This window comes from Vigna unguiculata, chromosome 5 (genome assembly GCF_004118075.2).
Source record: "Vigna unguiculata cultivar IT97K-499-35 chromosome 5, ASM411807v1, whole genome shotgun sequence".
Lineage (NCBI taxonomy): Eukaryota > Viridiplantae > Streptophyta > Magnoliopsida > Fabales > Fabaceae > Vigna > Vigna unguiculata.
Window position 1 is genome coordinate 5,635,388 of NC_040283.1, and position 25,771 is coordinate 5,661,158.

The 25,771-nt window shown below is 32.1% G+C and overlaps 3 protein-coding genes and 1 non-coding gene across 10 annotated transcripts; 1 reads left to right on the forward strand and 3 right to left on the reverse strand.

Moving 5' to 3' along the window:
• The first annotated feature begins 6,079 nt into the window (after positions 1-6,079).
• Positions 6,080-12,387, forward strand: LOC114185418. 2 transcript variants are annotated; one of them, XM_028073132.1, is made up of 8 exons: positions 6,080-7,168; positions 7,261-7,338; positions 7,418-7,719; positions 8,037-8,107; positions 8,297-9,929; positions 10,046-10,176; positions 10,312-10,492; positions 11,171-12,387. In XM_028073132.1, exons 3-8 carry the CDS (start codon positions 7,569-7,571, stop codon positions 11,767-11,769), a joined length of 2,766 nt encoding a protein of 921 aa, XP_027928933.1. In that variant the 5' UTR covers positions 6,080-7,168; positions 7,261-7,338; positions 7,418-7,568; the 3' UTR covers positions 11,770-12,387. The 2 variants fall into 2 exon arrangements, with proteins under 2 accessions (XP_027928933.1, XP_027928932.1); XM_028073131.1 differs by lacking the exon at positions 7,261-7,338.
• A 415-nt stretch (positions 12,388-12,802) lies between these two features.
• LOC114184071 lies at positions 12,803-14,878 on the reverse strand. The gene is made up of 4 exons (XM_028071309.1): positions 14,557-14,878; positions 13,759-13,846; positions 13,399-13,478; positions 12,803-13,306 (listed from the first exon to the last, which is right to left on the reverse strand). The coding sequence occupies exons 2-4, from the start codon at positions 13,828-13,830 to the stop codon at positions 13,045-13,047; spliced, it is 414 nt and encodes a 137-aa protein (XP_027927110.1). The 5' UTR covers positions 13,831-13,846; positions 14,557-14,878; the 3' UTR covers positions 12,803-13,044.
• LOC114186419 lies at positions 14,690-14,792 on the reverse strand. The gene has a single exon (XR_003605076.1). It is a non-coding gene; the product is annotated as a U6 spliceosomal RNA (small nuclear RNA).
• A 1,025-nt stretch (positions 14,879-15,903) lies between the features above and the next one.
• On the reverse strand, positions 15,904-19,037 carry LOC114184029 (rop guanine nucleotide exchange factor 3-like). 6 transcript variants are annotated; one of them, XM_028071261.1, is made up of 10 exons: positions 18,775-19,036; positions 18,619-18,690; positions 18,387-18,502; positions 18,167-18,286; positions 17,862-18,016; positions 17,706-17,780; positions 17,329-17,619; positions 16,889-17,044; positions 16,363-16,707; positions 15,904-16,125 (listed from the first exon to the last, which is right to left on the reverse strand). In XM_028071261.1, exons 2-10 carry the CDS (start codon positions 18,630-18,632, stop codon positions 16,003-16,005), a joined length of 1,395 nt encoding a protein of 464 aa, XP_027927062.1. In that variant the 5' UTR covers positions 18,633-18,690; positions 18,775-19,036; the 3' UTR covers positions 15,904-16,002. The 6 variants fall into 6 exon arrangements, with proteins under 6 accessions (XP_027927062.1, XP_027927061.1, XP_027927059.1 ...); XM_028071260.1 differs by having other exon boundaries at positions 18,387-18,505; XM_028071258.1 differs by having other exon boundaries at positions 18,387-18,690; positions 18,775-19,037.
• Positions 19,038-25,771: the final 6,734 nt, after the last annotated feature.

Below are 25,771 nucleotides of genomic sequence, written 5' to 3' on the forward strand. Positions count from 1 at the left end.
TTGTATATTTTTATTATATCTAAATTTCAACTAATTGGAATAACACATTTTTTATAGACCCACCAATCCAAAAAACAATTAAAAAAGCACATTTGGAAAAGTGGACATTTTAAACCAAGATATGAATCAGAGAGATGATATAATTCTTGCAAAAATGATTTTTTGATAAATATTTTGTTTGGCTTAATAGAGTAATCTTTTATTTTTTTTATGAAAGTTTCAAAAATAAAACAATAAAATTTTAGGATTTTTTTTATCAAAAATAATTATTTTTATCAAAGTTTATCAAATAAAATTTTGTTAAACTATCATTTTATATTAGAATAATATTTTGATATTCTCTGCATCATGAGAGTGAGTGAATAAGTTAGAGTAAGAAAAAGGACTAGAGTGTAGTTTTGAAGGTATCTCACATCTCTTTCTTACTTCATAATATATAATAAGTTGCACCTAATTAGGTTTAGTAATGATGTATTAGATGTAGCATTAGATTCCATGCTTGTGGTCCCAAAGATTTGACCCTCACACCTTTTCTCATAACCCAAAGCACAAAAACTATTCATGCTTCCAAATGATTCCATAACTCTCATACAACATCTACATGTAAAAACAAAATTTTAAGTCACATATTGTTTTATTGTTTCTTAACACTATAAATATTCAATCAGCTTTTTGTTTTTGACTAACTTTCAACCATGAATGCATCCCATAAAATACAATTACAAAGGAATCAAAATTGTACAACCTTTTTTTTTTATGCAAATATTATTTAATTATGAATTATTGTATATATTTTTTTTCTTAACACATTTTTCCATCTAAGTTAACTAGAGATTAATTTTTTACGTTTGAGTAAAAATTAAAAGAAAACAAAAATCTTAAAAATGATGTGGAGGAAAATAAATCCACACAACTTAAATTAAAAAGATGACAAAATGACTTTATATTCATTAATTATGAAAAGCATGGTTAACATTAATTGAAGTGTGCATGCTATTTTGTCTTGTGGAGGCATGAATGGGACAATAAATCACCGTTGAAGTTTGTAGGGGAAAAAGGAGATGTGGGCCCAACTGGGTATTTGTAGGCCCAATTTCTCCTCACATGTTGCATACACCCAAAATTAACCTTCATGCCTCACACCCATAAAAACCACGTTAAGAGATGCTTCTCCTGGAGAAGCATATAAGTTTGTGGTAGTTGTGAGTTTAGTTTGGTGTTGGAGTGATTTTAGTGTGGTGGTGGTTGTAGTGTTGGTAGTGGTGGTGGTGGTAGTGGTAGTAGTGATTGTAGGATGTTAATGGTGGTTTTAATTTGGTGGAGGTGGTGATGGTAATGGTAATGGTGGTGAATGTTTATAAAATTAGAATGTGAGACTAAATTGAACAAATTTAACTAAAATAGAAAATAAATTAACAAATTTAATTAAAATATGAATTTATTTGAACAATATATAATTAGTAATAATATGAACAATATGTTGTGAAACAGAGGATATTTCAAAAGGGAAAAAGTGTCTAGAAACACGATCTTTGCATTTATCACAACAGTTTTGAACCAGTCAATGATGTGTTGTAAGTCTATTTTAGAGACCATGTTTTGATTCCTAATACCATCTAGGTTAATCCGTAATTGTGTTGCAAGCCTTGGTGCTTCAGTTTTGACTATTTCACAATCAGTTTTGATTTAGTCTTTAATTCACCATTTGCAAGCTCCTTTCCCATCTATAAATAGATGTCATTTGCCTCCTCCAAGACATACCACTTGAGCTTTCATTCTCTTCTCCTATATATTTTGTTCTCTTAGTTCTTCCTTCCTCTTATTATTTTGGGTCTAATTACTTACTTGTTTTAGAGTATCTTGCTAGTTCTGAGATTCTCGGAAGATCCGATAAGTTCCTGTTGTATCTTGGGAGACTTGCGGAACACACTGTGAATAAGTCTTTAAGGGTAATGATTTTACACGCTTCAGAAAGTACCCTTTTGGTTCGTGATGTATCAGATATTTACAACACAGTGTTACGTCATGTGAACAATGTCAAGCTGTACATTATGCCGTTATCGTTATCAATTTAAATAACGTTAACAAAAAAAGATAAAATTAAACATAATTTAATAAATCAAGGACCAAATTGAACGTGAAAACAAAAGATCAAATAGACTAAATTATATCAAAATAGAGACTAAATAGTATCTAAACCTAAGTTTTTATTAACAAAAACCTTAAATTCCACGTCAGTTTATTATGAGTATGAGGAAAATGTATATGTGAAAGATATTTAAGTTTTTATAAGCGAAAGATAAACAAGCAAACATAATTATTTAAGGTAAAATAAGATTTAGCACCGAAAGAAGATGTTCGAATTGCATACGTAGAAAGAAGCATAGTATTAGAATGGATGTTTTTGTTTGACATTAGCTTCAACACAAAATGATGTTTGGTTGTGAATTTCAACGAGACGCATAACTCGAGATGATGAATGAGGACAAAACAAGAAATGCAAAAAATAATTTGTGGTGACAAAGTTAAGGTAAAACGGTAATGAATAAAGTAAAAATAATTAAAATAAGTATCTTTTTGTATAATAATTGAGAACTAAAATGAAGACTTTATAAAGTTAAAATGTTAACGTGGCCCACATTAATAATATTAAGAAACAGTTTATTTTATAATTAGTGTTGTAGAGGAGTTAGTGGTTAGGTGTACTAAATGTTTCTATCTTAATCTAATTTCAATTTTGTTATTCTGCCACTTACCTATCAATTTTCCTTTCTTTTTATGTTAAAAATTTCAAAGATTAAATGTAAGATATTTATATCATAAGCTTTCTTTTAAAGTACACGTTTTTGTTTTTGTTTTTTCTTAGTTTTGAGAAAATGTAAAGCTGAAATGAATGGTCAATGATTGATTTGTGGGAAAATTTGTCTTTAATTATATTAAACTGAACTAAATTAATAATGGCATTTGACGGCTTAAGCACGCCATAATCACGAGTTAGAGTCAGAACTGGATTTAATTATACATATTTGAGCTTACTTCCAATCCATTATTATATTTATTACAGTTTTTTAAATGTAGTACATCGAATTAAAAAATAATCATATATTCAAAATAATATTCTATGTGTTTATTTATTCTAGTTCTAATTTTGAACCAATGTTTTCTCTTACTTCTAAAACCATCAACTTGAATACTTTATAGTTTGAAAATTTTTAATATATAACTGTGTTTGGTTTCAAATAAGTAGGTGACACACCTCATCAAATTTTGAATATATATTTTTTTCTTTCTCTTTTCATCATTTTTTAAATCAAGCACGGAAATTAAATAAGATAATAATATTTTAATTTATTTATTTTTATTCACTTTTTGACTCATCATTTTAATTATCATTTAATTATTTATTTTGATTTTTTTAGTAAATTGATATAAAAGTGATTGGAATAATAAGTTTAAAATAAAAAAAAAAAGGATCCCAAAACGGCAATTATACTTTCTGCCAATCTCATAGCGTTAAGTTTAAAAAAGCAAAAATAATATTTTTAATTCAACGGAAAATTAAATGAGATCACAACTAAAATGTAAGAGATCAATGGGTACAGAAAATTAAAGAATAAAATTGTTGATAAATAAAATCAGAATACAAAAATTGCAAGAAAAAATAATCAAAACTACAGATTTTGTAAAATCTAGAAATCGAAATTATGTTCAATATATATATATATATATATATATAATTTTAATTTGCTATTAACGCTATGTAAATGTGTTCATGTGTTCTATTTGGTATTTACGTGTCTATTTTAATGTTTGAATTAATTTTTTTATTACCATGATTATACTAATATTATGTAAAAATAAAAGTCACAAACATTCTGAAAATACCAATTGTCACGCAAACATTTGATGATCTTTTTACAATAAATTAAATTATCTGAATGTCACATCTTATTCTCTCTCTATTTATTGATGTCATGATATCTTATATTGTTACTTCTTTATATAAGTTGACTTTGCTTGATGTTTCCAAATTTGTCATTATTTTTTAATATTTTTTTATATTGTAACATTTTTTCCGTCTAAAATAAAGAAAAATAATTATATGATGCCGGGATAAATGTAATGTTTTATTAGGTGTTTAATTTCTCAACAAGTAAAATTAGAATCGGTCTCTGAGTATTTATTTTTATATAATATTTAAAGTTTTTTATTTTTACTTGATATGAAATTTAGATTATGGATTTTTAACAAAAATAAATACGAAGTTTGTATAAAATAATAAAATAAATATATGTAATACTATATTACTTAAAATAAATATTATTTTTTCCTTATTTTTTAGATCTTTTATTTATATTTATAAAAGTTAGTCATTGCAATAATAATAATTAATAGGTAAACAACGTCCATTTATTAAAACTATATAACAATTTAGTAACGAATAAGAATGTAATAAAATAATGAACATAAGAGATTTTGTTTCCACCGAAAGAGTTAAATTTTGCCACTTATTTATATATGAGCATAGAAGTATTTATTTTCTTTCAATTTATTCCATAATATTTTTTTTATAAGGTACCCTTGAATTTAAAATGGGTTATAATATTGTTATCATTACTATTATTATTTACAAATTGTACGTACAGTGATGTATGATTGGTTGTTCGTTCTAATTGTCTTTGGTGTGGCATTATTTCATGGCTTCGCTTTTAAACAAAATCATTTAACTTTAGAAACAAATAAATAAATAACACTTTTTTATACTCTTATTTGTTGTTTGATTTCATGATCTTGTCTTATGTAATCAATCACAGGCCTACCTCTAACAATTTCGGTTAAAAGTGACCTAAAATTCAATCTACTTCACTTTAATTATTACGCATTAATTATGAGTGTAAAATATCCTCATTAAATAACAACTCATGCTTAGTATAAAAAATATATTATTTTTATGAAATTAAAAGCTATAAATTTAAAAACAGCACATACTTTTCTAAAAATACAAATACAATAATAACTAAATAAACTGAAACATATTTTCTCGTTATTTTTAAAATAAAAGAGAAAAACTACCATTTGTATTTAGAGAGGTGTTACACTTTATTTTACACATGAAAGCTAAAACTAATTTGGAAGACATAATTTGTTTTTAATGTTTTTTTTTCTTAAAAATATATTTATTGGGTATTCCTTTTTCATTAATTTGTTTTTAATATTTTGTTCGTTGGTACATCACCATTCTGATACCTTCACTTTACTTCCTTTTTTGGACTAAGCAACACTATTAAAATCACAAACAATCAATTGATCTCTAACAAATTATCATCAATACAGAAATATTATTATTATTTTTACTTTATAATAAAACTAAGACATAAGAATCTAACTATTAAGCAATCTTAATATCTTCCTTTCTTCTCGTGAAAAATCAATAAGCGTAAACAATAGTTTATAATGAAAAAAAAAATGGTTATTCAACTTAATATATTACTTATTATATATTAATCTAAAAAAAAAGTCTAAAAACGCCATATACGTAACTATAAAAAATGGGTTTCCTGTAAAATAAAAATCTTATCTTATATATTAATTTACAATTAAACAATAATATAAGAAAATCATATTGGCAGTATATCTTGCTTAACTTATTTATATACTTATTACATCGCAAAATAAAATAATTTGACATAAATATAATTTTAGTAAAAGTCAACAAAACAAAATTATACTTTCTCCTTATGATGAAAGAGATTAATTGCAATCTAAAATTTAACAAGTATAAAGGTTGAATGTACTAATAAAAATAAAATAATTATTAAACATGAAATTTTGTAATCTAAAAATAATATAATTTTTGTACAGAAAAAAATGATATAATTTTAAGACATATTATAGTGTATTATTTTTATGTTTATTTTGAAATGAGTAGAGACAAAAAAAAGAAAAGAAAGAAAAGTGTGAACAGAAGAGTAGTTATGAAGCCAAATATGGATGTGAATGTGTGAGCAAGGCATCATCATCTGCAATGATGACTTTGATAGATGCTGAAATTGAAAACAGAACAGAAAAATGGTGACACCTCAAAAAGACTAACATTTTCTTCCGTAGAAATTTACAACACAAACACAAAAGCTCTGCGTATGGGCCCACACACCTCTACCATATACTGTCGCAACTCTCACGTATTCTTCTTCCTCTTCTGCCAAACAAGGACATCGACACCACCAACAACAACGTTGTAAAAGTTCTCCCTTTCACTTTCCCAAAATCGCATAATAACCCTCTCTCTCTTCTTTCTGTCACTTTTTCTCAGTCTTTAATGGCTGCCCGCATAAAAATTCCGCGTTAAACAATCGTGGGTCGGTGGAAGTTAGCATTTTTCTTATCTTTTTGGTTGTCAAAAAGATACCCACTGAGAAAAGTCTTGTTTTTTTTTTCTTCTTTGGGGTAAAACTTGCTAGCAGTTTCAACCCCAACCATTGTTCTGTTGTGAGATTAGATTGTATCTTACCAAGTCATTCTTTTTTCTTTCTTTATTTTTAACTGGGGCTGAGGGAGAGTTTTGGTGATGGAGATTGGGTTCTGTTTTGGTGTGGAGTTTCAGTGAAAATGCTGTGCAAGAGTTTGCAGAATAGTGGAAGTTTTGGGGGGACAACTCCATGGTGACGTGTTTTTGTTGTTAACTGTGGCTTGGATGCTTCTGCACTGTGGTGGTTCAGTGGCGGAAGAAGATAAATGCACTGTTGATTTTATTCATGATTCTCTTATGCAGCAATTATGGAGCTCTGCTTGAATCAGTGATTGTGGGATATGGATTTGACAGTTCTGGGGCCAAGATTTTGTGTGTTTGAAGCTTTTATATATTATCAAACTTTTTCAATACGTTTAATCATTCAACTTTCTTTTTCCTCTGTTGGAAGAAAGGGAGGATTCACTGAATAAGGGTGGCTAGGTGTCTCCATTCCCCCTCCCTTTTTTTTTTCCTTTACGGGAAGAGTGGACTGGAATTTTCAGCTTTTTTTGTAGAACCTGTTCTTCACTATGGTCCATGCATGAAGAAAGAAGGCATTGATACCTTTCCCTCCAAAGAAATCTTATATTGCTTCTGTGAGATTCACTCAGTTGAGAAACTTGTAGGAGTGAGAGTCTAAAAGAACCTGAATAATAGGTACTTATTTTCCTATAATTTTTTAAGTTTTTCTTACACGCCTTGAGCATTAAATCAAGTTGCATATTCTTCTGTTTCCACTGAAAACCCAGCTTTCTGTGCTGTAAGAGGAGTTCATGATTCAGATGATCAATCCTGTGACTCCGTTTCTTTTTCTTTGGCGAAACTGTGTGAGTGAGTTTAATCATGGTGAATAACATCCCTGAGAATTTGCTTTTAACTTAGCCGACACTGTTTTTCTCTTGTTAGGGAGTTGTGCTAGAGCCATCAATCAAGTCACGCAAGATTATAACTATGAGGAGTTTTGTATGAACATAGGCAACATAAGATCAATATTGCGTTATTAGCATCCTGAGAAAAGGAAAAAGAGGAAAGAAGGAAGTCAACTGTGGCAATCGTTATGGCTAAGAGGTCACAAAGATTCCCTGTGAATTATGAGAAAGACCAGTCAGGATGTATGTGGGGTTTTATTAGTATATTTGATTTTCGTCATGCTCGATTTACTCGGAAGTTGATAGCAGATAAGAGGCATGCAAGCAAGCATGCTTTTGGTAAGAAATTTTTTAACATCTAAATTTTTACTTCCAAAATTGATTTCTTTCCATTGTTTGTGTTTTATATATTCGTGGGGAGAGTTTCTAAATTCTATGTGCTAAATGTATAACAAAATGTACTTATGCTGAATAATTTGGAGGGTAAAAAATTGAATATCCTTCTGTGCAATTTTATATGTCTTTTCTACAGTTATGTTTGTTAACAAATCTTTCATCATAGTATGTTCTTTGTGTATAATTATCTTATCTTTCAGCTGTTCTGATTAGTGGAAAAAAATCATAATAGTACTTGGATTTCATTCTGTTTTCTGCAGGTGCGGCTGCACTTACCAAGAACAAGTTTGAAGTGCTGAGCAATTTGGATGAAAACTATGAAGGCAATTTTGTAAGTCTGTCTATCCACATGCATTTTCTCAAATCTTGTGTTTTTTTATTCTCTTGTTTTCAGCCTAAAAGTTGAAGTTTGATTACTTTAAAATTTGCAAAATTCTGAAGTAACACTAGGTTATCTGCAATTTGCTAACAGTATGTAACAGTATGTCTTGTGGTGGTATTGCTATATCATATGTTTCAGGACAGGGGAGAGAGTAAGAGACTAACACTGACAACTGATGCTGAAAAGCTTAGTGTGAAGAAACTTATAGAAGAAGAAATGATCACTGACCAAGATGAAATAAAGGATCAAGGTAACGCGGAAATGGAATCAAAGCAATCCAGATTAGGGTGTAACGACCCCCAGAAGAAAGATTCCAAAAGAAAGAAGAAATCTCGCAAGAAAAGCCATGATTTGAATTCAGATGCAACCTTGAAATCAGAGTTTTCACATAAGCAGCATTCAAGGGAGCAGTCAAAAGATACTATAGATTTGGAAAAAATAATGGATGATTTTTGTCATGTTGAAGCTGCTTGTTCCATGATGTTTGACAATGATGGCAAAATTGAAGCGCAGTCAAACCAAAAGAATGTTATGTCTGAAAACCTTGCTAATGCAATCCATGAATTTATGAACCAGATGAAATTGAATGGGAAAGATCTGCATGAAGATGGACAATTCCTCAGCTCACGTGAACTCATGGAAGCACTTCAGGTTATAAGTTCAGATAAGCAATTGTTCCTTAAACTTTTACAAGATCCAAATTCGCACTTGCTGAAGTACATTCAGGAGTTGGAAAATGCTCCAGGGAGAGATGGCAAAGAATGCAGTTCACTTACTGCCTCCAACCGCTCTGAACTAGAACTTGTTAGTCTAAAACAAACTAGGGAGAATACCAACCGAAAGCATCTTAACTTTTTCAGGAAAAGGGGGAAGTCTCAATCAAAAGATCTGACAAATGAAAATGGGAAAACTGAGTTTTCAAATAGAATTGTCATTCTGAAACCTGCACTAACAGGCATGCAAATTTCTGAAAGTGAAAACAACCTTGCCTCATTGCTAGATTCTCGTGATGTTGCCCCTTACAAAGGTCCTTCTGTGAGAGTTGGTTCTCATTTTTCTCTTACAGAGATAAAAAGGAAACTGAAACATGCCATGGGCAAGGAGAGGCATGGAAACCCTGAAGTAGTCCCACGAAAGCTCCCTGTTGAACGTCAAAATAAGTTGCAAAGAGGCAAATGCAAAGATAATGCTGGAATGAGATCTCCTAATAAAGATCATTTCTTCATTGAAAAGGTTGCAAGACCAATGTTTGATGTTATGAAGGGAAACAGGACTGATACATTGAAAGACTCTGAAGTGAACGCAGAACAAGAAAGTGGTATTCCCAAGTTAAGTGCTTCTAACTTATATGTTGAGGCAAGGAAACATTTATGTGAGATGCTAGATAATGGTGATGAAAACACAAACATTTCAAGCAGGCAGATTCCCAAAACCCTTGGGAGAATACTTTCCCTTCCTGAGTACAACTTTTCACCTGTAGAAAGTCCTGGAAGGGATTTGGAGCATCATTCTGTGACTGCACAGGCAGTATCTTCTCCCTCAGGAAAAACTAGGGAAGTTAGTGAGGATATTTGCTCCCCAGAACCAGCAATCACAGTTGGTTTTCCAGCTCAGGAAACTAACAATTCAGAAGATAAGTCATGCGTTTGTGATGAAATCTCTAATAATAAAGTACAAGAAATTAAGCCAGTGTCAAATTTCTCCAATGGGGTTGGTCCTGTTGATACATCTGAAGTCTGTTGTCCTATTAGAGATGAGACAGTCACCGAAGGTACAATGTTTAACTTCAAAAGCTGTAGATGCTGTGATAAAATTTCAGTTTGTATGCATGATTATGCATGCTTATCTACATTTTTTTTCACTTATCATTTCTGAACTTTGATGCAGATAATGTTGAATCTGCAGAAGAGAAATATGTATTGGAATCAGATCCAAATGGCTTCATCTTAGGAAAGGACCAGAAAATTGATATCTCAGAAACTCCTGATGGTGCAAGATGTTCTGGATGTTTGCATCAGGTAATGTCACTTCCTACATTATACTTTTACGTAAGCAATAGAAATGTAGTCAAAGTTTTATAATGTTTCCTAAAGTTTTCTTCCACGGCCCCTACATTTATTGAAAGTCTAAACTATCATTTGGTTCTTTTACAGGATGAGGATTTAACAGAAGAGAACCAACTATCATCTCTACCGTCGTCTCCTCACTCTTCTATTTCTAAGAAAAATGAAGAGCTAGAATGCAGGATAGAGTTATCTGGGAGACCGAGTCCTGTATCTGTTCTTGATACATCATTTTCAGATGATGACTCTGCACACTCCACATGTCAACCTGGTAAGCATTCCTGCTCTACAGCCTCACAGGGCATCTATGGCTATGTTCTTAGTAGTTAAAGCTATATCTTAAAAACAAGACCTAGAAACTTTTTGTTACAGTTGTTCTATGTATCCAAACTCTAAACTAGAAGTAGGAATGGAAACAGGATTCTGGTTGCCAGGGTTCCAGAAATGTACTCTTCCTCTATATAATAAAATGTTACCAGTAAAATAGAAATTTTCATATCAATTAATTAAATTTTATCCTTATATAATGTTATCAATGTCATTTCTTGTTTATTTAGAATATGGTAAAGTGATTAAAATATTACAAAAAGTTGAATTTCTTCTTATCTAATACTAGTTCTTTTATCTTATTATAAATTACAACAACAAAATTAATAACTTAAAATGTTTCTTTATCCTTCGAGTATTTTTATTTCATTTCTGAAGTAAAATAATCTTTACGCTGATATTACATCTTTTTTAGTTTGCTTAAAAGTATTAATAAAATATGAAAGTTATTCACATATTGGATGAGAAAAAATGCTAGTTGATCTAGAAATAGTCAGTCTCAGATATTTGTATGGTTTCACATTCTTGTCCCTTTTATTCCCTACATATGAACAAAGTTGGAACTGTTTTAGATTGATCCACTAACCCTTTTGTTTGTCATATTAATTTTACTTATTTTCAGTTAACTTGCCAGTACAACCTCTACATATTCAATTTGAAGAACACGAGTCTTCTTCACCTGCAGAACAATTTGACACAGGAAAATATAGTTTTGGAGAAAATGAATTGATATATGACTACATCAAAGTTGTCTTGCATGCCTCTGGTTTGACAAGAGATCAGTTGTTGGTGAAATGCCTTACCTCTGACAAAATACTAGATCCTTCCCTCTTTGATCAGATAGAGTTCTTCTCCAACCTTCTTTGCCATGATCAGAAGCTCCTATTTGACTCTATCAATGAGGTTCTGATGGAGGTTTGTCAACATTATTTTGGGGTCTCACCTTGTGTTTCATTAGTAAATCCTTGCATGATGCCAGCTCCAAGTATGAAAAGGCTTACTTTCAAGGTCTGGGAAGGAGTGTGCTGGCATGTCCTTCCCTTGCCCCCACCACGCACTTTAGAGCAAATTGTTAAGAAAGACATGGCAAGAAAGGGATCTTGGATGGACCTTGAACTAGATGCTGAAACAATTGGTTTTGAAATGGGGGAGGCCATTCTTACTGAACTGATGGAAGACACAATTTTGAGCCTTGTGAGTGAAAGTTCTGTGAGTTTTTAATTTCAGTTGAAGGACAATTACAGCAACTTCCACATGGAAAAGACTACTCACTGTCTTCTGATCATACAAAGTTTAAAGGAATTCCTATGTGTGAGGTGGAATAGGAATTGATTAACAAGAACACTGGAGAGTTTTAGAGTTCTTCAAAGCATACTTGGGACTTTGGTACTGTTTCTTTTCATCCTACTAGACTAATTTGATATTTCGTAATATATTGTGAATGAGGATAGTCAAATAAGGTTCATGATATATTGTGAATGAGTATACTCAAATAAGGAACAAGAAGTAAATGGGGAGCCATTGGCAGTTGCTTCTTGCAAAAGTGAAAAATCTAGGCTTGTTTACTATGACAGACAAAGCAACAGGTGTGACTCATATCACCCATGGAAGGGTCAAAGGTGTTTGATTGTAGATTTTGTAAAGTTTGATTTGCTGATCCCATTAGAAGGTGTGTTATAATTTTGTTTGTATCATCTTTTGTATATTTGCTTTTTGGTTAACCTATTGATTTCACGAAGTTATAAAATAATGTACACTCAGCTTTTTGTGGTTTGCAAGGGAACTGAGCAGAAATATGAACGACATGCGACAACAAAAAAAATTAGGAAGCTGTCTGAATTATTTTTGTTCTTGCTTTTGCATATTTTCTTTCCTTACTTCAGTCGATAGATTTAGCTTTAATATTTCATTAATATCAACCGAATTCACGCTTTAGACATATTAGACAAAAACTTAAATCTGTATCTCAACATGGCAAGTATAGTTCTATCAATTAATTAAAGTACATTGGGTATGAATACTGATACTTCCTTGGTCTTTCGCATATATTAGTGGTTTATGGGTTCCAAAATGTTTTGCAAATTGAGGGTTTTAATTACGAGGTACCAAAAAAAGTTCACACACACAGAAGACATAAATTCTTCACTGAAAGTAGTGTCAAATTACACGTAAAAGTATATGTGCTCAACTGTCAAAAGGTTAATCAAGAAAAAATATGTATTAAGCCAAAATTCACACCAATGAACACAGTAGATTTTGTGCACCAAGCAAGAACATTATGGACAATAAATTGAGGATACACTAATGTGTCTCCCCCAACAAAAGACATCAATTCTTCACTGAAAGTAGTAGTATCAGATTACACGTAAAAGTATATATGCTCAACTGTGAAAAGGTTAATAAAGAAAAATATGTATGAAGCCAAAATTCCAACAAGGCAAATGCAAAATGTGACACTTTACAGCTTTGCAGCAAAAAAGAACTCATCAGTGAATGTCACTTCTGCTTCTTATTTCGCAACATAGATGAGGTCAAAGGTGCCGTTGCCTTCCTCTTAGCAAACGCATTAGTTCTGCTATCTAAGTCCTCGCTGTTTTCATCGTCATCTAAATCATCTCTCGCAGTAGTGGCAGACTCCTTAGCAATATTGGCTGCTTTTCTTTTTTCAGCAGTTAATTTGGCATACAACTTCTTTTCAACAGGGTCATCGGAAGGAACAAATTTTGTTTGGCGTGAAACTTTTGCACCTAGACCAAGCCTATAAAGTCGTGTAATGATATAACATAAGCAATATCTGTCATGACAAACAAACAAGTGCATCATAACAGAAGCGATAGATTTGCTACTGACCCGGAAGGTCTACTCTCTAAATCCGCATTTGTTCTATGATCATCAGCATCTTTGCTCATATTATTTACCCATAACTCGGCCTGCCAATCAGAATGGTTGAAGTTTAAGTACAAGCACCAAACTAACAATATTCTGATATAAAACAAGAGGAGCAAATCGTTCAGAAAGATGAAATCACTAGTACATATAATAAGTTCCAGTCTTTAACCAAGCTACTTTACTAACTAGTCACACACACGTCTAAAAAATGTTCATTGTTGTCATTGTAAGGTAATAATCTGCATGAATGAACATTAATACTGCATAAAACGATTTGACAACCACAAATTACAAATCGCAAGAGGCGTAAAAATTGCTTACCAATTTCAATGCCTTGTCCAACTTAACAATTTGGGGAACACCAGTTTTCTTGGATGTTTCTGTGACACTCATTTCAAGCTCTTGTCCCCTGTTTAATCGAAAAGAACGAATTAAGATACACTCATACTACCATATTTTAAATATTTGAAAACATGATATTTTTCTTAAAAAATTCTTATAAACATATGCTTTCTATTCTGACACTGATATTTGAGCCACTTACTTCCAATCCAACTGTTGATTCCCAACAACCCCGCATCTATTCAATACACTCATCCTAAGCTAGAATTGAAATTTATATAGCAGCAGCCACATGCATGCCTGTTTGTGTTCTATATTATCACTTATATCATACATAGTTACAACTATGCTACTTCAAATATAGAGTAGCAGAAGCAGATCCTGGTTTAATTTAAACTTGTAACATATATCACAGATTAAATACTAAAAACCGCCAATATTAACCTTAGGATTACCACAAGGTCTAAAACCATGAATGGCTCAAACAACCAGTACAAGAGCAAAGTGAAAACATGCCAAATTAAAACTATTCAGAATGTTTAACCCAATGTGTTAGAACCTTCTACACATTCTGTGCCTCGGCTCCAGCTCGAATCCCCAAAAGCTACAACCCACATCCCGTGTACCAGTCACCGCTCCAAGCCCTAATAGCTACAACTCACATCCTATGCCCCAACCCCTGGTATGAATCCTACAACCACCAAACCCCAACAGCTACATACTAGGTTAAATTGCTGGAATTGTTTGTTTGTAGGTGAGGAATTCTGCAGAACTCACCTGGGTAATAATTCCGTGGTTCAACGATTCCAATTTTCTTGCAAGTTTTTCTGCGTTTTGGGTGTTAATGTTGCCTGGTGTGTTCGCAACTATATTGAAAAAAAAAAAAAACTTTTCGACATAAGAAAAAAAAAAAAATTTGGACCATTTCTCGATTTGTGCGTGTCATCCTTGCGCAGGGGCCATGCTAATCTTCTCTGTATCGTTCCAATTTTATCGGATGTCCCCGAAGGGACAACAGCAGCGAGTAGGCGTGCGTTTTTAAACATGGAAGTTGTGACATGTTTGGACGATGTGGGACTTAAATGACAAAGGAAACACTTGAGGCAATGTTGGGCAGAAAGGCCCGAAGCAAAAACAAGAAGAATCTCTCAGTACAAAAATCAACGAAAGATCCGAATATTTAACTCATTTTTTCATTCAAGAATCGATTGTGAAGGTATAACTCATTAGCTTCGTAGTCTATGATGACTCTCTACTCGCTACACTGCACGCCTAACACTACTGATTTGAAATAGCACTTGGAGGAAAACTTGATAAGATAGTAAAGTACCACTTAGAAATCTAGTTATGAGTTTAAGTTTTAAGTTGTATAAAATTGAGAAAGTAGAATATTTTATAAAATAAATTTATTATCTTAAAATTTTGGAAGTTTAAGGTAATGTCAATCCTTTATTTACAGATTTCATTAATGTTGTATTTTCTTAGTGAATCTTCTCTGTCTTAGATTTAACAAGTATGGGTTGAGTTCAATTAATAGTAAAATAATTGCGGAGGAAAAGATTGTTGCGAATTACACGATTGTCCCGTGATAAAAATCAGATGAGCCAAGTCATGACTAATGACCATAGTTTTTGGTCTAGTGATAATCGCTCTTATCACTAACCTTAAGGAATACACTTGATTATATATATTTAATTAAAAATGAAATACCTAGTCTTTATTAAAGAATTATTTTAGCCCGTGATTTGATTTGTTGAGAAAAAGAATAGGCGAAAAAAAAAAGATCAGAAAAATAATAAAATCCTTTTGTTATTTCTGTATAGTAATCTATTCTCTCAAGTAACAAAACATTGAAGAAAAGAAACGGTAAAATGTCAAGTAGAGTGCAGATTTACAAATGGATAGATATTCATTCTTTTGTCCACAAAAATGATATATTAAAAGAGAGAAAATGCATCTTTCTTCTTGTTTGTTCATGAGAATTGTGGATATTTTCTCCATACGAGCATTGATCAGCATTTTTTTTGTCTGTATATTGTTCACTCAAGCTAAATGCTTAAAGGGTGTGAAAAATGTCTTCTCTCTGTTGCATCTAACAAAGATACACATATACAACTTAATATATTTTTTTTCATTTAGCGTCTTTCTTCATCCTAAGTAAACATATGATATGGTTTACAGAAGATAATTGGATGGAAAAAACAACAAACATCTCTATAGTTTCTAAACCTCTCGATTCCTCATTGATTTATCTACATAAAGAACATCCTCAATCCAAGCAACAACGTTGAATGCTAGGCTCTCCAAAACTCTAGAATAACTCTCTAGTACTGCTTTCCCTACATCCTGCAAAACATAATCACCATTCTTAGTCCATGATCCCAAAGTAAAAATATTTAGTACTGCTTCATGATCTTTCTCATTTTTTTAACAATTCCAATATAATGAATGACAATTTTCACCCAAAGTGAGTTAAATTTTGAAACTTATTTTCAGGAAAAAAAAAATGATTCTGTCATGGCCTTCTGCTATCTCTGAATGCTGCATAAATGTATTGGATCTTGCATAGTTTGCTTAACTTACTCGATTGTATTGGATCTTGCATGTGTCCAAAGAAGTTTGTGAAAGTTCAGGATATCTTTGCTTCAGGCAAAGCAACAGAGACTCAGCTCTCTCAGCTAAGGTGTAGTTTTTGTCCTTAGAATCTGTCTCTTCAATCAGATCCTTCACTTTGCTCCATGATGACTTTGAATGGCTCAGACAAGCCTTGCGTCTCCACGTGTACATTGATGACTCAACCCTGTCTGCTAACTCAAGTGCTTCACGTTCAGAACTTATTTTGAGACAGTCAAGAAGTTGTTCTGGTGAGAATTTCTCTGCACTGTTCATGTAGTGGTAAATCGATTCCCCTAGACTTGATCTTCCACTCTGAACACATTGAAAAGAGTGAAAGAAGAAAGATTAGAGTATACTCTCATTTTGGTAAAAGTGATGTGAATGCAACATGCAAACTATGCTTCTCCTGCATTAACTTAATCAGTTATGGAATCTTAATGATTGGTTTGAAGGAGATTAATAAAACTAATTCTGATTTGATTGCTATTAGTACCTTAATTGAAACTATATCATCCCGTTTTCTACATGTCTCGGCTGCTATTATTGGCTTCCATAAAAGGCTTATGAAATTTGACGATAAATTCCAAGACATTTGCTTTATGGGGTCACATTTAATTGAATCCTCAATCACTTGGCAATAGAATTTCAGCTGGAAAAAAACAGATGCAGACTTGTTAGAGATGTAGTTGTTTAGAGTTTACTTACTTACTTACTACTTGGTTGGAGATTAATTACTATTTGGTTAATTAGTTTCTACTTGGTTAATTAATCTAAATGGATTGATGTAGGTTTAGGTTTAGTGTAATCACCTTTTACTCATTCAATTTATCTTATATCTCTTCTAAACTTTCTTTCATAAGGAGACTCATTCTGAGATCTGAACTTTCAGAAACAGAAAAATATCATCTTTAACAATTACCAATGAGGACTAACCTTGGGAAGATTATCTATATAATTTTCCGGGATATCTATTTCTGCAAGAACATTGCTGTTTATTGCCATGGCAGCTTTATGGATTTGATTAGCACAATCCCTTTTCTCTATCAGATGTTTTTTTGACGTGTCAGAGAGGCCACCAGGAAGAACACAAGGAACTGGCAACCACCATTTCTCATCTTTCCTTGGAACAGTTCTTCGATTTGATGCCCCACGTGATCGATTTGAATTCCCTGGTATGTTCTCTGCATACCAAAATTCACTGTCCTGGAAACTGTCTAATATTTCCTGCAAAACAATGTTGTGTTCAAATTCAAGTCACAACGACAAAAACTGAGATGTTCTATGCAACAAGCAATTGAGGTTTGTCTTACTATGAGCATTGCATCAAGCTTCTGCAGTGCAGGGAGGTTGATGTAGATGTCTGACCTTGGCCTGCTTTTCATCATCTGAAAGAAAACGTTATATAGATTCAGAGATGATGCCAAAAAAGTTCCATTGAAGTTATGGTTATCATGTACCAAACCCACCTCAACAATTGTGCCATCTTCTAAATATTGTGCAGTTGGAGCAAATTCTTGTATGTACTCACACACTGATAAGAGAACCTTCATTTCCCTTTTCCACATAGCCTTCTTCTCTGGCTTTAATGGTTCCAACTTCAAACTTTGTCCGAATACAGTTGCTGCAGAATTCCCAGATCAAAACACATTCAAGGCCAATGAATTTCACAAACATATATGAGAAATGCTGCCAACTTTTAAACTCACAGGCTGGAACATTCTTTTCAATAAGCTTTAATACTATTGAGAAATGATACAGTAACAAAAATTACCATAGAGATTTGTAATGGCGTTTGAGATTGTAACTGCAGTGCAAACACCTTTCCCACTACCAGACATGTCTTCTCCCAGCAAAAGCTTTGCGAATCTTTCCTTCATCAGTTCAAGCTCGGCTAAATCGGACAAAAATTACGTCAATCACTTGTAGTATACTCATTCAAAGTGTCTAAAACATCACAAAAAGTTACAGAAGCAATGCAAATTGAAACCTACCTGAATCTAAGAGATCAGTGTCACCAAGTTTATCATCAATTGAATGCTTTCGCAGCTTCATTGAAAGAACATCTTTCTTAGTCTTCCACCGAGAAGGTGAAGGTTCACTGGCATAACTACTGTCATCTACAATCTCAGACTCTGAACTTGTCCAAGTTTGACAATATGCAAACGAATCTCGACTCATAGGGGAAAAAACAGTAGTATTGGAAGGTGAAGGGTGATAACCCACCTCAGAATTTTCATCGAAGTTTGATGCTTTATCCATCTTTGTTCAAAAATACGTGATGAACTTCTTCAACACCTACACATAAAGGTGAAGCCACACTATGAGATTAGCTTCTTCAACACCTGCACGTACTATATAGGATGTAAAAGCATCACATACAACTTAGCTTAAGGTATACAATTTCCATTGAAATCAAACTAAAGGTACAAAAGAGGGAAAAAGGGTGATCAAAAGAAAAAGCAGATTAATTTGAATGTTCTTGTCTTGTCCTGTTGAGACTCAAAATGGTTCACTGAAGAACGCAGCCAAAGGGTTGTGAGGAAAAATTAAAAAAGCAATGTTGGAGAACTTTCCGAGGGTGAAACTAACTGAAATTCAAAACTTCAAAGATAACGGTTGGCCATAAAGGAAGGGGGTCCCCAGCATTGTTTTCTGTGTAAGCTTTTAATGCGTTAGATTTGAATTTGAAGTTTAAACTATAACCAGTTAAACCAGGTTTTGAAACTGTTCCCTCCTTAGCGTTTGCACCTTTTTTCTTCTTCCATGAACAGTTTCCATGCAAAAAGAACAATTATTGGTGTTCTTCTGCTGTAATAATAAATTAATGATTGAATTGTCCAACTAAAAAGGACAGAACAAGTTGCAGAAATTGCCGAATTATTGCGTAGATTCAGAGGACAAATGCAAGGCTTTTACTATTTGAAAATCAAGCTAAGATCATATTCAGACATTTTGCTGCAGAGTTTTGTGCACAAAATTAAAAATTATAAAAATTGAAAGTTGCATCCAGATAATTGTGTGTGTATTTATTTTTTATAATTATATTTAAATAAAGCCAGATTGAAGTAGGAAAGGAATAATAAAAGGTTATTAATAATGTCAAAATATTTGACATTGGAGAGCCGTCTACATATATAATTTATAATTTCCTTTTAATAAGCAAAGTAAGAAGGCACAATATAAAATTATACAAAATTCTAAAATATTAGAAAATGGAAAGTCGTCTGCATATACTATTGTATGCATTTAAATAACCTTAATGAAGTGAGAAAGAAATAATCTAAAGTTATACAAAGTATCAAAATATTAAAGAAAACGGAAAGTTCGTTTGCATATACTTTTGTTTTTTGAGTTTGAAAACATTAGAAAAAGGAATGTCCTTTGGATCAACCAAGGTAGTCATAGGTTAAATAAATTACATAACCACTATTTCAGTTCAAAATTAATAAGAAATTACTGTGCTATTTGATTAGTTTTTTTGTTATATATTTCTAACAATACACTAAATTACTTAATTCAATTTATGAAAATAATAAAAAGTATTTTAATTTCTACTAAATGATAAGCATTTTATTTCTTGACATAACTCTCACTAAATAATACTCGCATGTTATTAAATTCATAATGTTATAAATCAGAATGTAAGTTTTAGAAAGAAAATTAATGAGTGTTTACTAATTTCAAAACGTGTTAAGAAATATATATAATATCATGATAAAATATAAACTTTAAATTTAATTTAATATTTTAAAATTAACTTATAAAATGAAATTTGTATATATTTATTGAATTTCTATTCATACTTTCAATCAAATAAAAGATTTAATAATTTTTTAATGACATTTCTATTAAACAACTAACCTAAAAAATTTGCTTGAATTAAGATTTCAGAAAAAAGTTTATCAATTATTAATTAAAATGTATAGTTGAATGTGAAGGACAAGAACCAAAAACAAGTTACAGCATTTAGACATTCAATTCTTTCGTGCATAGTGTGATTTTAACATGTACTTCTTGTTATCCTCAAATATATAATAATTACCATTATCTCTTCTAGCTGTGTGTATTAATAATATTGTTGCCAATTTTCTTTCTTGAAAAAATTTAGTAGAACTAAAGGGTATGAATAATAAATTTAAGACTATTAAAATTATTTAATCTTAAGGGCAGCTATAGTATGTTATAGTTTTTGGAGAAAATTAAAAATAATTTTGTTGAAGGCACCAAAACGTGCATCCCATTTCTCAGTGTCAGTTATGATTTTATACATGACTGCTGCTTCTTCATCAGCATCACCATTAATATATGTTTTCTTGCTCAATGTTAGAGTTCATAACAATCTTAAATACATTACATGCATTTTAAGGATCCATTTCTGTTATATTACTATATCAATGGTGGTCTTATTTGATATATTGAGTTGGTCTCTTTAATAATTTGTTCAATCCAAAATTAAATAATTATTTTCAACATTTCATATATATATATATATATATATATATATATATTTGTTTTATTGAGATAAATTAATAAATCAATTATAATTTTTTATACATAATTATTTTAGTAAGCAATATTTTTAGTTTATAAATTAACATTTAAATTGGTCATTATAGTGATTAATTATTTTTATTATTAAAATTAATATTTAAAATATAATTGTAATGACTAATTATTTTTATTATTAAAATTAATTTTAATCGGATATTTTAATAATTTATTCATAAAATGATACTAAAGTTTCTATCTTTATATTTTTACTATTTCATGATAAAATCTGTTGATAAACTATGTCAATAAATAATGTCAAAAACTGTCTGTAAAAAAGAAAAGAAAAAAAAAAGAAGCAAAAGTAAATTGCAATAACCACTGGTAAATTTTACTAGTTGACAATTTCGTTTTTTCTTATGTGAATAACACATGTCTTTTAAATTGAAGACAAGAATTACATGCGCCTTTGCTATTTCTACTCCATTTTCATAATTTGTTGTTCGTATTTAATTGAAGCATTTTTTATTTTCGTTATTATTACACCCATTTTCACCTTTCGAGCCCCTCCTCTACTGCGATCCACTATCACTACTTTCAAACAACTTTCATTTTTTAGTTTTGTTTTATATATTGTCATTGTTTTATATTTTGTATGTAAATTACTTGCATTACAAATAAAAGAGTCTAAATTTTAGAATGATTTGATTAGGAAAAAATACAACAAAAAATTTGGTGCAACTTAAAACTTCATAATTTCGTAACTTTTTTATTCAAAACTCAAAAACACTATTTTCATATATCTTTTACAATAAAAAAAATCACATGGAATCAATTCAATAGTGGATTCGAGACATTTAAAAGTAAAAAAAAAATCCCACTTTACATAAGTTTTTTATTTAATATTTCACGTGATTTAATGACACATTTATGAAAATTATCATCCCTACACTCTGATTATTTTATCATACGTTTTTAGAATTGATTTATAATTATACAAGCGAGATTTTAAATCAAATTGTTATTATTATTAAAATTATTTTATACATAGCATCATAATTAATGTAAAAAGTATCTCTTTGTGATGTATTTAAGTCAACCTAAAATATACAACATGGGTTTAAAAAAAAACTAACTCGATATGTCCTCTTTTAGCATTAATTGGTTTAGAATGTAAGATTTCTCTCACTTTGAACATAGACTGCATCTACATTAATTGTACTGCTGATTCATAATATTCAAAATATATGATAGAAAAAAGGTCGTTTTTTTTTTTAAGTATTGAATGCTCCAACTAACATAAACAAATTTAAATACTCCAAAAGACAAAAACAAGTTTAACTGCTCCAACGGGCACAACTAAATTTAATGTCTTGTGTAATGTAATACATTTAACAATTTTTTCAAAAAGTTGAGTATCCATTCTTCTTTTCATTTCATTTCTAGGGTAATGCTTTTAATATTTTAAAAAAATGATGTAGAATGAGGGAAAATGGACCCATTGAGAAAACTTATATTTTACTTAAATATATACTAGCGTCGCATCTGTAGGTACATATTTTTTAAATATGTATAAAATTATTTAGTAGGTGATGATAATGTAATGTTATTGAGTTAATATATAAAATAAAATTATTTATTAAAAATAAAGTAAAATATATAAGAAAATATGAGAGAATAACGATTGATAAATAAAGAAAAAGAGAAGAAGCAAAAATAGACCGATTTATAGAAAAACTTATAAAAGTAATGGTTAATTTTCAAAAATTAAATAAATAATTATATTTCAAAGGATAAAATTGGTATTTTGAAATGTGGACACAAAAGAAGAAATCCTCCTTATATATATATATATATATATATATATATATTAATTATTGTTTGAAAAAAGTTATTTTAGATAATATACATTTAATAAAGGTTGTAATATAAAAAAAAAAAAATACTATGACTCCCCTCCCATTTTTTAACTCTAAGGGTGGACAAAAAATCCAATTTTTATGATCTAATCTATTTTTTTTATGATCCATCCATTTAATATTCATTCTATTAAAAATCCAATCCATTTAAAATTTATTTTATTGGATCTGGATATCAATCTAATATACATTTTATATATTTTATGGATTGGATATCCATTCTCGAAATCTATATTTTCAAAATGGATAATCCAAAATATCCAATCCAAATTTTTACTTTATATTTTTTGTTAGGTTAGGCTAAAGGTTGAGACGGACTAGCCTATATTTAGTCGTATTTGATTGAGTTGGCGTGACCCTATACAAAATTTGGTCGAATTAGGCCAAATTCTGTCAAGTCGGTCCCGATCGAGATTTGACCCAGTTGGTCATAGACAAAATTTGGAAGTATTCGGCCAAATTTGTCAAATTCTTTGGTGTGAGCCCTATGGGTGCAAATTTGGATCCACATCCATTATTTGGATCCAAAATGGATGTGGATTAGATTTTCGATAGAGCTGACACCATAGAATTTAGTAGATTTTTTGTCGAGGCTAACGAGGCCAAATTTCAGCATGGGATGAACTTGGATGACTTTCGAATGAATTTCGATCGGGGACGACGTGACCAAATTTGGGCTAAGGTCGACTCGACAAAATTTCAGGCAAGATCGACTTGACTGGATTCGACTAAATTTTGGCCAGGGTCAATTTTTCCTAATACGACAAAATTTTGGCGTATGACGTGAGACGTGAGACGTAGGACGTAGGACGTGGGACGTGAGGCGTGTGACGTAGGACATGAGACGTGAGACGTGAGACGTGGGATGTGGGACATGGGACGTGGGATGTGAGACGTGAGACGTGAGACGTGACAGATGTGAGAAACGTGACACGTGAGACGTGAGACATGAGAGACGTGAGACGTGAGAGACGTGCTACGTGCGATGTGAGACTTGAGACGTGAGACGAGAGACGTGACACGTGACACGTGAGTGACACGTGGGATGTGAAACGCGAGAGACGTGGGACGTGTAACGTGATATGTGAGACGTGAGACGTGAAATGTGGGACGTGGACGTGAGACGAGAGACGAGAGACGTGAGAAGTGAGAGACGTGCGACGTGAGACGTGGGACGTGGGACGTGCGACGAGAGACGTGAGACGTGAGATGTGAGACGTGATACGTGGGACGTGAGACGTGAGACGTGAGTGACACGTGAAACGTGAAACGTGAGAGACGTGGAACGTGGGACTTGCAACATGATATGTGAGACGTGAGACGTGGGACGTGAGACGTGGGACGTAGGACGTGGAACGTGGGACGTGGGACGTGGGATGTGGGACGTGGGACGTGGGATGTGGGACGTGGGACGTGATATGTGAGATGTGAGACGTGGGACGTGAGACGTGAGACATGGGACGTGGGACGTGGGACGTGGGACGTGGAACGTAGGACGTGGGATGTGGAACGTGGGACGTGGGACGTGAGATGTGAGACGTGAAACGTGACGTGAGACGTGGGATGTGGGACGTGAGACGTGATACATGGGACGTGAAATGTGACAGATGTGAGAAACGTGGGACGTGGGACGTGAGACGAAAGACGTGAGACGTGAGACGTGAGATGAGAGACATAAGACGAGAGATTTGAGACGTGAGACGTGAAACCTAAATCCCGAGACGTGAGATGTAAGACGTGAGACGTCCGTAAACACTAAACCTTGAAATTTTTATTCATAAACTTTAAACTTACAATTTAATTAAAAATTTTAGAAGTTTAATAAAAGAATTGTTAATGTATCCATAAATTTGTAGTAACAAATTTAAATTATACTCTTGTACAAAAATGTGTTAATAGAAAGAGATTAAATATATATAAAAGTGAAAGAATAAAAATATGAGGGTAAAAATAATAATTAATGTTTATTTAACACATAAAAATAAAAATTATGAGGATAACAACAATAATTTATATTTATTAAACTCTTAAATGAGCGGATGGAAGCAGAGGATGATCTGAAAAGTTAAACTACGGATGGACAAAAAATCTAATTTTCATGATCCAATCTATTTTTGCTATGATCAATATATTGGATATGGATATCAATTTGATCTACATTTTATATATTTTATGGATTGTATATCCATACTCTAAATCTAGATTTTCAAAATGGATAATCTAAAATATCCAATCTAAATTTTCAGTTTATATTTTTGGTTAGGTTAGGCTAAAGGTTGAGAAGGACTAGCCCAAATTTAGTCGTATTTGATTGAGTTTGTGTGACCCTATACAAAATTTGACTGAATTAGGCCAAATTCTGTCAAGTCGGTCCTGATCAAAATTTGGCCCAACTTGTCCTGGACGAATTTTGGAAGTATTCGGTTGAGTTCACCCCGACCCAAATTTGACTACATTGGGCTGAGTCGACCTAGACAAAATTTTACCGTATTCGGTCGAACAACCGCGACCAAAATTTGGTCGTATTTAGCCTAGTTGGCTCCAGTCAAAATTCGGTCGAATTCAATCGAGTTGGCCCCGATTGAGATTTGGCCGAGTCGGCCCTGGCCCAAATTTGGTCGTATTCGGCTGAGACGGTTAAGGATGAAATTTGGCCATATTCAAATGAGTAGGTCACGATCAAAATTTGGCCGTATTCAACTGAGTCGGCCACGACCGAAATTCGGCCGAATTTAGTCGAGTCGGCTTCGGTAAAAATTCGGTCATGTTGGCCTCAACCAAAATTTGACTGAGTTGGTCCTGGCTTGAATTTGGTCGTATTCGGCAAAGTCGATCGCGACCAAAATTTGGTCATATTTAGGCGAGTCGATCCTGACCTAAATTTGGCCAAATTCAATCAAGTTGGTCATGACCAAAATTTGGTCGAGTCGACACTAGCCCAAATTTAGCCGTATTCGGTCGAGTAAATC